A 14,276-nucleotide genomic window follows, 5' to 3' on the forward strand; every position below is an offset into this window, starting at 1 on the left:
CTGTCTCATACACTACATCCACTCTATCTGTGTATGCTCTAGCCTCAACACTGTGCAGATGGGAGTCAAGGAGACTTTTCAGACCAGAACATACTGTCCCAATCTCCCCAGGCTTATAACAGTCAGACTGCTACCTGAAACTCTTTAGGAACTGTGAAATCTACCTATATTGAAATTGGCTCTGCTATGTGGCTTACCTTGGTGGAACTTCCATCTACGTACAAATTGATTCATATCATGGATGATAAAATGTATTTTTTTTCTGTGCCATATCAGTATGTCCAACAGCATCTCTTATGCAGGTCTGGCAGAAAATTGAAGATGTGGATTGGAGGCCACGGACCTATCTGGAGTTGGAGGGTTTGCCTTGTATATTAATATTTAGTGGTATGGATCCACAGGGGGAGTCTTTGCCACGGTAAGAAGATCTGGTATTTTCTCAGTGGATTTTTTTTTGTCCATTGCTTTCCAAATGTCTAAAAATTAACTATTTAAATGCTTGTGGAAGAATAAAACAGATTTCAGTGTTGAGATGTTGCTTTTTCCATTTTTATGTCACAAAGACAAGAAGCTTATTATTAATAATAATCCCCTGCTTATAGAAAGATACAAATAAGTGTTATGAGAGTTGTCCCACCATATAGGAATGAGTAAGGGTATGTCAAAAAAAAAATCTATAGCTACTTCAGACACCAAAAGGTAGAAGAGACATCTGCAGGATGCTGGCATATGTGCTACAGGACATGTGGAGAGATCCATGCCTTCTGGAGTTGAAGCTGGAAGGCAGACAGGATGTCCTGGGGCCACCAAAATAGCACTACATGTTTTTGTATGTTTAATTGAATCCCATTCTGTGTGTTAGGCTTAGAACCCCAATTATACCCTTTTTCTTGTACTGATGCTAATGTTCAGTGCACTGAACATTAAGTTAATCTGCTTAACTGGATTAAGAATAATAAAACTGTGCACACCATAGTGGTAAACCTATTAAGCACCAAAGATCTACTGTGCTCTATCTCATCCATAGTTTAAGTAGATGATTAAAAAAATTCCCCTTCAGCTGCATCTGGAAAAGAAAGAAAGTAGATTATGGTGAGTTTTCATATTACCCCATCTGTTTCTCTCCAGATCACTGAGATACTGTGACCTACGTTTAATAAATTCATCTTCTTTGGTAAGGACAACCTTGGAGCAAGAACTTGGTTTGGCAGCATACTTTGTGAGCTCAGAAGTTCACCCAGAGAAAGCAGTTGTGAATGATGTGTTAGAAAGTGACCCAGAGAAACTAAGCAGCACTGATAACGAAGATGAAGAAATAGCAACAGAAGGTATTGCTTGTAGTAATAATAAAAGAAGTTGTAAAATGATTGAGTTGTATTAGAAAAGGCAAGTTTATGTGTGATATCTAGTCAGTAAAGGTTAGCCAGTGAGTTAGCCTTACTGAGTTACCTCTGCTCCTCACTTTTGCTTTATCTCAGTGAACCACTGTTCTCTCAGCTCACCTTGCTTCCTGCCCAGAGACTGCTGCTGCTGAGGCATTTTATTCTGTCACAGTCATGCTTCTGCAGGTATTATTTCTCTGCTAATTGGTTCTGTCCTCTTTTTTTTTTTTTTTCCTCTCTGTGCTTTGCCATCTGGGAAACAGTGAGTTGGCAGCAGGAACACCTCCACCAAAACTCTCTCACTGATCCTGCCTAACCTATCCTTAGATACTGACAGTGTTGAAAATTCTCCCAAAGGGAACTGTTCAAAGTCAAGCTGAATAGTCTCTAGTTTGTAAAGAATTAAACATCATGGCTAGAAAAAATAACTGAATGTAGCAACTTCAGAGTGCTCCTTGAGTACTCCTGAGTGCTGTCCATGAATTCAAATGGAAATGGTAGAGTTGGCAAGTTTATCAGTTTTTAAGAGAGCAATTAAAACCTATGTATATGTAAACATACAGTGATTTACCCAGAAAATTGATTTTTTATTTGGGTGAGAATTGATGGATGTTATGAGATACCATTAATTTCTTAACAGTTTTTCTTTACTGTTTGTAGTACATTGCAATTGCAGAAAACAATTAATTTTAATTCCTGTAAATTAGTTAAATCTCAAATTGCTTACTTTCATTTCCTTTTTTTTTTCTTTTTTTCTTTTTTTCTTTTTACTAATGAGGCAGAAGAGGAGACCTTGTTACTGTTCATTTATTGAACTCTTACTCATTTATAGCAAAGAGAGCAGAACAAGCAGAACAGAAATATTTACTTTAATCAAACAAATACTTTTGATGTATGAATGAAATACCTATGGTCATACTCCGTCTGTCTACAATAGAAGCCTGTTTTAAGTGGGATGAATACCTCTGTCCATTTAGTTGAAGAAAGAAAAGACTATATGTGATCTGAGTCAAGGGTGCACTGAAGTTAGGTATCTAAGTTGTAAGGCTGTTTTCCTAGTCCATTAACTATGGTATGCTCCTCAAGAGCTCAATTCAGAGCAGCTAAGATGATAGACTTAGCAGTGCTTATGTCTCTGGTTATTATGGTAAAATTGTACAGAAAAAAGCATTTTGACATAGAAGCCTAAGCTATGAACCTCTAGCAAATATTCTTGGTGGCTTTCTAAATATAGACTGTCATTACCAAAAGCTGAGATGTAATTTGTCCATAGAGCTGTAATGTAAGGGGTAGGAGGTAATTTCATAATGTACTGCCAAAATGGAGGTCATCATCAGTTGGCTTCCCTGATACTAAATTTGTGAGGAAAGTAAGGCATAGGTTTGAAAGATAAAACATGGTTGAGACACGTCTGGAAATTGCCAGCTCCTGGCAGCAGAACTGATTTCGTGAGGCTATTGCAGCTCAGTGTAGTTAGATTAGACGGCAGGCTGATCCAAAACTGCATGGCAGGAACAGATACTTTCCACATTGTAAACGGTGTCAGAATGAGGCCAAAATCCAGACAAACTTGTGTGCTTTTTGCTGCTTCAGTAACATATCCATAACTTCTTACAGGCTTAAATCATGTTTTGTTTTTGCTTTCCCCTGCTACCATTCCTGAAACAGGTTCTATTTCAGAAAAGAGAAGTCCTATGAAAAGAGAAAGATCTCATTCCCATGACTCTGCATCTTCATCTCTCTCTTCAAAGGCTTCCAGTAAGACCTTAAAATAATCTCTATTAAGTTATTGTTAGGATATTAAAGAGACCTTTTATTCAGCTCGTTAGAGAAAGAATTAAAATCGTAAATCACTAAACTTTTGGCAAGGCCTATTTTAATGGTGTCAATAAAGACAACTTAAAAATCAACAACAACAAACAAACAAACAAACAAACTTAAAAATCAGACTTCCAAACTATAAGAAATAAAATGTTTTCTTGCTTGAAAAGTGATTATAGGGTGGAATACCTAAAAAATCATTTTTTAATGTGGGACACTGAGGCATGAATCCTGAGTTACTACTGAAATGGCTGACTGTGTTCACTGAATCTATAACAATTTATGAACAAGAAAACATGCCTCACATTTTTAAAAAATCTTTTTAAAATCTGTGGGAGAAAAAGCATGCTCAGTCTTGTTTGTGTTTTTCTGTTTTTGGTTTTGCTCTGGAATGTTCACTCATTAATTTTGCACTGTTTGGAAACTTCTTTAGAGGTGGATCACTTTTTAATCTTTGTTTTCTTTTTAATCTGCAAATTGACATAGAAAGCATGAGGTAATGTTGAGAACTACTAGGGCTTTTTGTCTGATAAATTTCTTTGCATGCTTTTTATGCAGGTAATATTAGGAGAGTTGAGTGAAGTACAGAATATTAATTGTACCATAACTATATAGGAGTTGCGATGTCATGCATGTTGTTTTCCAGTGAAAATAAAATCTTTTTGATCTAACTGTAGTTTTCACCATGCTGACATGCATATTTTGCCTGATTTCTTTTCTACAGGCACAGTGGTTTTTACAAAAGGAAAAACAAAACAAAACAAACAAACAAACAAAAAAACCTTGAAGACATTTTTATAAACTTTCTCACCACTTTAATTTCAAAATATGTTTTTCTTCTTTAAAGTCATGCTGTTAGTACTTGTTTTTCTGTAAGAGCCTGTTAGTACTTATTTTCTTGCATTCCTTTAAACAACAGTTTATGTAATTTTATAGTGGTCTTGAGAGTTGATGGTATCTGATTAACTCTTGACTCAAGTGGGGAATGGATGAGGGAAGGGGAGGACAGGACAACCACTGACAGTTTCCACTTCAGTATTTGGAAAGGTGCTTGCTGCACTGAGACAGATAGTTCAAACCAGTCCTATTAATACTTCCTGTATGATTAAGGTGAAAGATAGCAGGAACAGGGGTGAGGTTGCATTACTTGACAGGCACCCTGTCAAAGTGATTTTTCAGTGTTTATGACATTGACTAGATGACATTGTTGCCCTGTATTGAAATATATTTTTTCTTTTAGTTACAGCATTCTGCAATGAGTCATCACCTCCTTTCGTAACAGCAGGAGATACAGCAAAATCCCCCCACCTAAGCAACAACACTGAAGAAACTACAGACAACCATGAAAGGCAGAAGCAGAAGGTAGACAAGGGAGCCCAAACTACAGTCAGCAAACACTTACCACCGGTAACAGAACAACTGGATACGAAACAAAACATAAAAAGTGCCCAAATTTCCATCACCTCCTCATCCTCTTCACCTTTCTCCTCCTCTTCTTCCTCCTCTGCGCCTACTCACAACTCCTTCATCCTACAGACCTCTCAGTGCTCCATGACCAAAGCATCAAAACAGCCTCCCATAGTTTTCCTGCCCAAACTGGTTTATGATATTATTACCTCTACGGACAGCAGTGGACTTCCCAAATCATCTTCCCTCTTGCCTTATCATTCTGTTATGTGGGCAAGTTCTTTTCGTCCTCTTATGAGTAAGATGATGACTTGCACGGAGCAGTCTCTATACTACCGCCAATGGACGGTGCCCAAGCCAATCCATATGGACTACAATAATAGGAATGAGGGCAGAATGGACACCTTTCACCCAAGGAGGCTGCTGCTGAGTGGGCCACCACAGGTGTGTAATAAGAGCAAAGTATTATCATTCATTTATTTTGTTTAATTTTATTCTCTGAAAAAAATATATTAGTATTCATTAGTATTCATACTTGAGACATTTTTGGTGAAGAGTAAGTTGCTTATGTTTTATTTTATTTCCTTATTTCCTAACTCCCTTCTAATAAAATAATCTTTCTTTACTGCTTATTAGTCTAAGTTCAAAGACAATGAAGTTGGAGCAATGTTCATTTTCTGTCAGGCTCTCTCCCTTAAAATGTTTTAAAATATAGTTTTTGCAGAAGATATATTGCATGTATCATTTCAGTTTGCTAAAGATTAATAAGCATTTACATTTTGAATAAAAATCAAAGATCTGAACAAAACCACTTTCTTATGATCAATCTAAAGATAGTTGAGAGTTTGCAATTAAGGTATTTCTCTGTCTCCTCCACATGGCAGACAGAAATAGAAACTGTTGTAAATAACACATGCAAGAAAGCCTGTTCATTAGCAAAGCTGTATTTACGAGATGAGTGGCAGACTCAGATTTTTAAAATTTATTTCAAAAGATGCATGGAAATCATGCAAGGAACTAAGACGTTCCTTGTCTTTTAAATTTTCTAATCTCTGAGCCAGGTGTCTCTCAGTTCAATTCATGTTATATGCTAAAGTTAATATTGTGCCTCTCGTGTTTTGCTGGAGTACCAAGCAATGGAACTAGGAGTACCAGGCTAGGAGTACCAAGCTAGAAAGAGGTCCCATGCCTACTGAGAACATATAGACATCCTGGGAACATCAGAAGTCAAAAAGTATAAATCAAACAAGGCAAAGATTCATGTTTACTGTTATTCTAACATCAAACAAAATAATTAATCTAAAGATAGTTACTGATTTAACACTCTTCGCTGCCAATCCATTTCAAAAATAAAGTATACGTTACTATTTATTAAATGATTGTACATCTGAAATTAGGGTTCAGTAAAGTAAGAAGAGCATAAATGGGCTTTTCATGTTGGAACTTCCTGCAAATGTTACTGTAATGTGTGAAGGATTCCAGAAAGTAGTCTGATTAGAAGTTTTACACTACTCTCCATTCCTTTGATCTAAATTATCTGTGTTTGCCTGCCAAAGATTGAGGAATTACATGATCAAGAAAATAAATGTCATATAAAGTTGCTGCACAAAAATGAATACATTCTGGAACAGGTTGCCAATTTGCATCCCTAAGAAAAACACAGGCTGTGACAACTTTTAATAGAATTTTATATGTATACACATCAAAACCCACAAAGATACTATTTCCAAAGACACCCTAAATATCCAGATTTGCTGGTAAGTAAATACCACTTTAGTATTTATTTGATCATAAAGCATTTTGTTTGGGGTCACAAATGCAAACCTGCGGTTCTCAGAAGAGTCATTCAGAGACTTCTGAAAGCATACTACACATCCACAAGAAGGATTTGTTGCTTAACACGTATGATACATGCAATTTAACTAATTATAACGAGACAGGCAACTTGCTTATTCATTGGCTCCCTGCCAAAGTATGGCATTCACCACTTTTTGCTGTCAGGTGAAACTTTTTTTTTTTATTTTTTTTATTTTTTTTTCAAATATGGAATATGGCTCCTGTAGACCCTCTGTACAACAGTGAATTTCACCCTTGATATCCCTTCCTTTACATGAAATTCCATCCCTTCTCCAGCTGTTTGCACAATGCGGGTTATTTCCTAGTCTTTTATTAGATCATAGAGTTGGATCAGTTCCTGAAGGACACTCTTCACATTTATATTTAATTTATATTTTCCAGTTCTTTATGAAGAATATACATGTTTCACAGAGAACACATTCACACACTGATGTCACAATTCACAGTTTAGGGGTATATCTTCATTTCACTAGGGAGGAAAAAGCAGCTTTGCTTCCTTCGGTATTTTAACCTCCCAAAGTACTAAAAACTCCTGTAAGCCCCCAAAAGAGATGTAAAAGTATGTTGGCTGTTTACTGGTTTAAGGTATAACAATACAGGATCTATTCTAGGATGTAGTTATAATAAAATTTACAGAAATTAGAATTTCCTTCTAAGAGATAAACAGAAAACTGTGGCATTCTTTTCAATGAAAAAAAAATATTATTAGACATTACTTACTGGAGGATTGATAACATCTCAGCCAAAGTATTCGAGTTCTTTTTCAAAAATTAGGAAGTAGTTATTTTCTTTATTAGACAGCAATTACTTTACTAGAATTCAAGTTAGGAAGCAATTTGCTGGTTAGAATGAAAAAATATGAAATAAACACAGGAAGAAAATTAGACATTAGTGAACCAAAATTATAATTCTCACTGTCAGGGCAATCAGTAGTAAAGTACACTTACCTTTCTCTCACAGAGACATTTTACCCTCTGGACTGGTCAAAATGTTCTGCCATAAGGCTACTTTTCATCTATCCAAACAGGTGATTAAATTCTCAAACACAATTGATTGTGATCCTGATATGTGCCTCTTGACATCAATTAAAATACTAATAAAACAGTGGGCTTAGAAGTTAAGCAATGGTCTGAGTACATCCTTTGGAATGAAATGATGTTGTAGACTTTCCACTGCATCATTCCAATATTTTGTTTTTCTTTTTCGTAGGTTCAAATTGAAAGCAAATTTGTTATACTGAATGCTTACTGAATGCTTGCAGTTTCTGCATTATAAGCTGTAGATAAATCCTGAAAAAGAGGATCTTCAAGTTTTGTTCTTGCTAAAAACTTAGATACATTTTGGATTTCCTCTACTCTTATTAAAACCTTACTACAATGGGCTTATATGCCATTCTTCTAATGTAATAAAAATATTAGGGAAATATTTAATATATCTTTTGTTAGCTGTCTTTTAGCAGAACATAGCAAGTGGAAACAAGGAGAAGAGCCAGCACCATTTGACCAGCTGTCTGTGGACCATCAGCATATTTTCTATGAATCACTACTGGTTTGCAGACCACAGTCTGAAAACCACTGCTGTGGTATGTGAAGAACTATCTCGCCCGGAAATTAAAACAGAAAAGCCTTATGGAATTATTTCCCCTTTGCCATATTTCTCCAAATGGGAAGACTGAAATCATTTGGTACTTTCTATCAATATGTAAGAGTAATAAAGTACTTCCAGTGGTCTGGAATATATATATATATATATATTTTAAAAAAAATAATTAGCGTTAGACCTGATACAAAGCACTTTTGAATGTCCTTTGTATGAATAAATGCGGAGGCACACATGCAATTTCTCTGACTAGAATCTCTCTGTCTCTGGTTCTTAGACTGTTTTCAGCTTATCATAGATATTTATGGAAAGTACAGTTCAGTGGTAAAAATCTTTGAAAGCTTTTCACTCCCATGGGCACAATGTGTCTTTGACACGAAAAAAATGGACCTTGATATCTCTAGAATTTTCTGTAGGAAGAATTTGAATTCATATTCTTTCTCTTGCTCGTGTCCCACAACAATCTTTGTGAATGAAGAACTGCAGAGTAAACATACTCTTAGTTTCTCATAGGCCAAATCACACCTTGTGTTTAGGATACAAATAGAAACCAAAATACAAAATCTTTGCAGGACCTGCAATCCTTGATTATCATAAGTTTTCTCAAGATTTGAGATTTTTACTTCTTAATCTTGTGTGATTTTCTTCTTTGCAGTCTAATTCATCATATATCTGTCTTCCAAATTCAGATAGCCAGAAAAAAAAGAGTAATACTTCCATTATTTGAGTATGTCTGGCCCCCAAGTGCCTTCTCCTGCTTGCAGGATTTCTTTGCAGATGCCCCATAAAACTGATCCAAAAGGGCAGTGACAGATGAGATGAGAACTCTTCAGAGAGATCTGGAAGCTCTGTTTGTTGACAGCTACTCCATACTTCCAAACAAGCAAAGACACTTTTTGCATTTCTGTTTTGTCTAGAGGTGGTGCATAGAAAAAAACAATATTATTAAATTTAAAGTCACATTTACCCATCTGGGCATGCTACAAATTCAAATGTTCAGGGCTCTTCCCTTCTGGAGTAAACACTGATTGTCAATAACATGTCATTTTTCTTTTTTCTTGTTCTCTAAATGAACTGGGAAAAGTGTTCTGTATTACAGCAGTTCATTTCTTCAGCAGAAAAATGCAGGTAAATGCAACTAGGTGGAGTCAAAATATGAATGTTGTCATGTGTTCAGCCTGAGCTGTCTGCTGACAGAAAAAAAAAAAAAAAAAAAAAAAAAAAAGATTCTGAAAATGAGAGACTTCTGCCCTTTCCCACCAGCATTTTCCATTCAGTGCTGCTAATATCAAACAGTCCATAAAGCTCACAGTATTGTCTTAGGCAGTTTTTATGTGACAGATAATGAGATTGGGTAAGATGTGATGCACAGAATATCAAAAGTGCATATGTTTTAGTTTCCTGGTTTGAGAGTAGTATTTAGTTCTGTGGTTTTCAACATTTCCAATTTGTGACCCTACAGCTTTGTATATTTGAGTCAATTGACAACTGACACCTTTCATCCAAGTACCACTTAGGGGTAGCCTGCTGACCACAGATACATTGTTGAAAACCATTGGTGAAAACCTGTTTCCTGAGGGAAAGGAAAAATACATGTACAGAGTAACTTTTAAACAGTTACTGAAGGGGAAAAGTAAGGTTTTCAGCCTGTTGATCTGTTGACAATTCTAAATATATACTTCAAAAAGATTAGGAATTATGGCTGTGTACTTTTGACAATTTGCCTCTCATTTGTTAAAAACTGGGGAGTTCTTAATCTGTCAGGCCACCCAGTGTTTAATGAAAAGATGGTGGGAAGCATTTAAAAAGAGTATGTTCATAATGGCATATAAGGGTAATCTCTGATTTGAGAAAGAAATGTAAAAAAGATTTTCTAACAGAACAAATCATGATCAAATTTGCCTCAGATATGGGAAGATAAAATGTTCTTTGTCTGCTTTATCAATAAATAGCCATTCCAGTGAACCTTCAAGCCTTATTCCAGTGTCAGTAGAAGGAGTCTCATCATTCTTAATGGATTTTGCATGAAAACCCAGACTAAGAGTTAGAAACGTCTGGTCTGTGGGCTGAGTATAGCCCATGCTCTAATTTCCTCTATTCAAAGCCACATTTTTTCTGTGTTACCCCTGGATAACATAGGGTTTTGTGCTAATACAAGGTCTACCAAGTGCACCTGAAAGGCTTATTTAACCCACAGCAGCAAACAGGGGACCCTTTTCCACCATTGGCAAAAAACTGCTTCATGTGCAATCTGATTTATTAAGAGCAACAGACAGTGACATAATAAATGTTTACTTGCTCATGATTCATCTGCAAAGCCTTAAATGAAAAATTTGGAAAATATTAAAAACATGGAAAATATTAAATACAATACTATTTCTAGTAATTCAACACACTATGCTTCTGACATGTCCTAGAAATAATGACAGTGAAAGCTGGACTTTCAATTCAGTAGTAATGTAGATGTAGTCCCAAATCAGACAGTTGTAGCAGGAGAATGTGCCATAGTGGATTTACGTGTTAACCTCACTCTGTATTCTCTTGTGAGCATGAAAGGAGTTTGCTGGTCTCTTTTTGCTCATTGAAACCCCTTATGTACTGCTCCCTGTTAAAATGTAATGGTTTGCAAAGCTGTCTGCTTAGATATGGCATAATTTACTTGATGTTTTCATCAAAAACTTTATATAGAAGACACAGAGCAGTTAATTGAGTAAATCACTGCCTGTGGCTTGCACTTTTCAGCTACAAAAAGCTATAAAAGGACAGTTAGGTGTAAGATAAAACACAGATTTTGTGCTGGTAAAAAAGAAAGGTTAAAGCTACAGTCTTAAAGCAATTTTAAAATAGGTTTTTAAATGGTAATTTGGAAACAGTGGAAGGAAAATAGTATCTTTTCAGCTCAAGAAGTGAAACAACACATTATTACATATGTCAGGTCCTCCAGGAGCAGATGTGGCCTGCACAAGTTCTCCAATAGTTCTTCATTATTCAGAACAGCCAGTGTACTTCAACAGCAGTCAGTGTGCTGATGAATTGTACAAGTACAAAAGGGTTGAAGTAATTCTTTAGTTATCTTGTATATAGAGGAGTAATTTTTGGAACATTTTTTGAGCTTATATGGATTTTTATAAGTTCACTGCCAATGTAGCAACTATAGAAGAAAGAGAGAAAATTCTAGCTTGTTAGATTGGACCTGTGATATAAAATGCATTTTCCAAACTAATTTCCTGCATAGAGAGCACAGAAGTGTTGGACATTTAAGCATGTCATTTTTGCTTAGGAATATACAAGTACAGGGATATGTAAACACCAAAAGTTTCACTGCAGGTGCAATTTCCAGATGAAAATTAGTTTCTTTTGTATTTTCTGATTTATATACTTACAGATAGGGAAAACAGGTGCCTATCTGCAGTTCCTCAGTATTTTGTCCAGAATGCTGATCAGACTGACAGAAGTGGATGTTTATGATGAGGAAGAAATCAACATTAGTAAGTTCTTGATATAAAAATATTTCCTTCTGGAAAATGTAGAAATTTGTTCTGTTAATTCAAGAAGCATTTTGCCTGCATATTTCATGCTGTTCACCTTTGTAATTGATTTATGTTATTGAAATATTTTATACTGTCCATTTTACTCTTGTCAGATCCTTCATCCTCTTGACAAGGGTAGAAAAGTATTTCATTGGACTAGTGCTCTTTTTAATCTGTTTCAAAAAAAGGCCTGATTTCACTGCACATTCTCTTTGACTACTCTAGTCTTAGCACTAGAAGGTGTGGTAAGCTTTAACTCTGCACTGGACTTACTACTGTGATTTCTGAAGCAAGGTTTCTTTTTCTTAATGGGAATAAAGTATCTTTCCTCAACTGAGTTCACAAATGTGATGTGGAAAGACTGCAAATGCCTGGATCCAGGTAGATCAGACTTACCAGGACCTTGACATTGTTTTCATTATCATTCCACCAACTGTTATAATAAGATTATCAAGGTCTTAAAATGAAAAGAATTGTTTTAAAGCCAGAATTTTCTTGAGGTATGAGTTTCATTTGTTCAAAGGTGCACGTCTTCATGCATAATAATATTGTTTCATCAGAATTATGAAATTAAAAAAATGATTTAAAAATTGTAGGCATGACAAAACCTTCTATAACAATATAAAGAATGTTTAAAATGGTAATTCCATTAATTTTTATTTTTCAATAATACCATAGACATAAAAGAAGAATCTGATCAATGCTACCATCAACCTGGAGATACATGGCCAGATTTGGAGACATTTAAGAAGATCCCTTTTAACTACACTATCCATGACCCGAAATATGAAGATGCAAGTCTGATTTGTTCCAAGCTTCAGACAATAACCAGTGAAGGTTAGAATTTGAAAAATCTAGAATGACATACATATATGTATTCATTTGGTTTTAATGTGATAATTCTGTTGATTTTAAACAGAATGAAATTAAAATTGCACTTGAATGGTAATAATGGAAAGAGATTTGTAGTTTGTTAGATGAAACACCAGAGTATGAAACTTATCAATAATTTATTGAATGCTAAATGGGTAGTGTCTCATTGAAAATGTTCTGATCCTACAAAAATAATTGCATATTTGAATGTTTTTATGTAATAACATTGTCTTGTTTTGTAGTAATGTAGTGATATGCAGTAGAACACACTTAAAATTGTGTTCTTAAAAGTGTTTATAGGTTTATTTAGTTTAGGTTTTGGAAATGGTGAAATGTCTCTAGATTTCCCCAGTACTGACGTGTGAAGTAGTCCACTGGACTCCCTTTAAAATCTTTCATGAGAAATACGCTCTTCTAAAATAAAATTTATCCCATGATAAAGTACACATGTAAGGTAGGTCAGGTCAATTAGAGGCTAGATGTGACTGTTGCTTTCTGTGGGCCGTAACACTCATTTAGCTTACAGGCAAATTAATAAATGAAAATGTCTATGGTCAGGTGAAATAAATCTCTTACTATGGTCCCGTACATAAGCCAGCTGGACATAGACAAGCACCTGAGACTGGGTAGGATGCATCCAAGCATGACAATGGAGCTGGCCAACATCCAGATCCTGTTGTAAGGTTCCTGTCTATCATCTTTAAAGGTAATGACAATTGTTGGGGTTTCCTGATGACTGGGAAAAGGCAAATACCATGCCTTTCCTTTACAGGACTAGAAGGAAGATTGAAGCAAATACACCCTAGTCAGCGTACCCTCAGTCCCCTGAATAATCCTGCAAGTCATGTCCAGACTCCAGCCCTGTGATCACCTTTGTGGCCAAATACTTATGCATGGTAATACTCAGGGACTCAGTAGGGCAAATGCTGCTTAAGATTGTCATTTATAACCTGGTCAAAGGGACAGAATGCAGCCTTAGCAAGTTCATGGATGATGCCAAGTTGGGGGGGCAGACAACATGCTGGAAGGCAGCACTGCCATTCAGAGAGCGTGACAGGCTGAAGAAATTGGTTCACAGGAACCTCACACAGTTCAACAATGGCAAATACAAAATCCTGCACTTGGGGTGGAATAACCCTCTGTACAGGCATGGGACTATCTGTATAGAAAGCAGCTTTGAGGAAAATAACCTTCTGATCCTCTAGACAGCAATTTGAACGAGTCAATAATTGAGTTATTGGCTTACTGAACCAACCTACTACAAATCTAGCAAGCAATTCAAAGAAAGTGATTATTCCTCTATGCCTTGCATTTGTAAGACCACATCTGGAGTACTGTGTCAATCTTTGGGCTTCCCAGTACAAGGAAGGCTTTGCCATACAGAAGTGCGTCTAGTGGGTAGTAACCGAGACGGATAGAAGTCTGAAGCACATGATGTACATAGAAAAGCAGAGAGAATGGGGTTTGTTAAGTCTGGAAAAGTCTCACGGGACCATTTGATTACTGCTTCATAATGGGAGCTTGTATTCACAAACTAATATAGATGCACAGCGTAAGGACAAGCAACAACAGACACAAGGTACAACATGGGAAAATACAAGCAGATAGTATGAAAAATATTTCCAGAATAAAACTGATCAAACTCTGGAGCAAGTTGCCCAAGGAGACTGTGGAAAATCTATACTTAGTGATTTTAAAATTGATAGGACAAGAGCAACCTGATCTGATGCTGAAAATTTGAATGAAGTGTTTGGCCAGATGACATAAGTCCATTTCAACAGAAATGATTCCCATTTAAAGGCTGCAT

At 36.0% G+C, this 14,276-nt stretch overlaps 1 protein-coding gene across 6 annotated transcripts in view; it reads left to right on the forward strand.

Moving 5' to 3' along the window:
• GREB1 (growth regulating estrogen receptor binding 1) overlaps positions 1–14,276 on the forward strand; it is a 93,307-nt gene that overhangs the window by 66,104 nt on the left and 12,927 nt on the right. For 2 of the 6 annotated variants that reach the window (XM_035321828.1, XM_035321829.1), the window contains exons 19-24: positions 303–418; positions 1,129–1,328; positions 3,051–3,140; positions 4,444–5,072; positions 11,452–11,554; positions 12,275–12,433. In XM_035321828.1, the coding sequence (XP_035177719.1) occupies positions 303–418; positions 1,129–1,328; positions 3,051–3,140; positions 4,444–5,072; positions 11,452–11,554; positions 12,275–12,433 (1,297 nt within the window). Of the gene's footprint in view, positions 1–302; positions 419–1,128; positions 1,329–3,050; positions 3,141–4,443; positions 5,073–7,912; positions 8,119–11,451; positions 11,555–12,274; positions 12,434–14,276 lie in introns of those variants that run through there. The other 4 variants (XR_004749453.1, XM_035321831.1, XM_035321832.1 and 1 more) reach the window with 4 other exon arrangements.

This window comes from Oxyura jamaicensis, chromosome 3 (assembly GCF_011077185.1).
Source record: "Oxyura jamaicensis isolate SHBP4307 breed ruddy duck chromosome 3, BPBGC_Ojam_1.0, whole genome shotgun sequence".
Lineage (NCBI taxonomy): Eukaryota > Metazoa > Chordata > Aves > Anseriformes > Anatidae > Oxyura > Oxyura jamaicensis.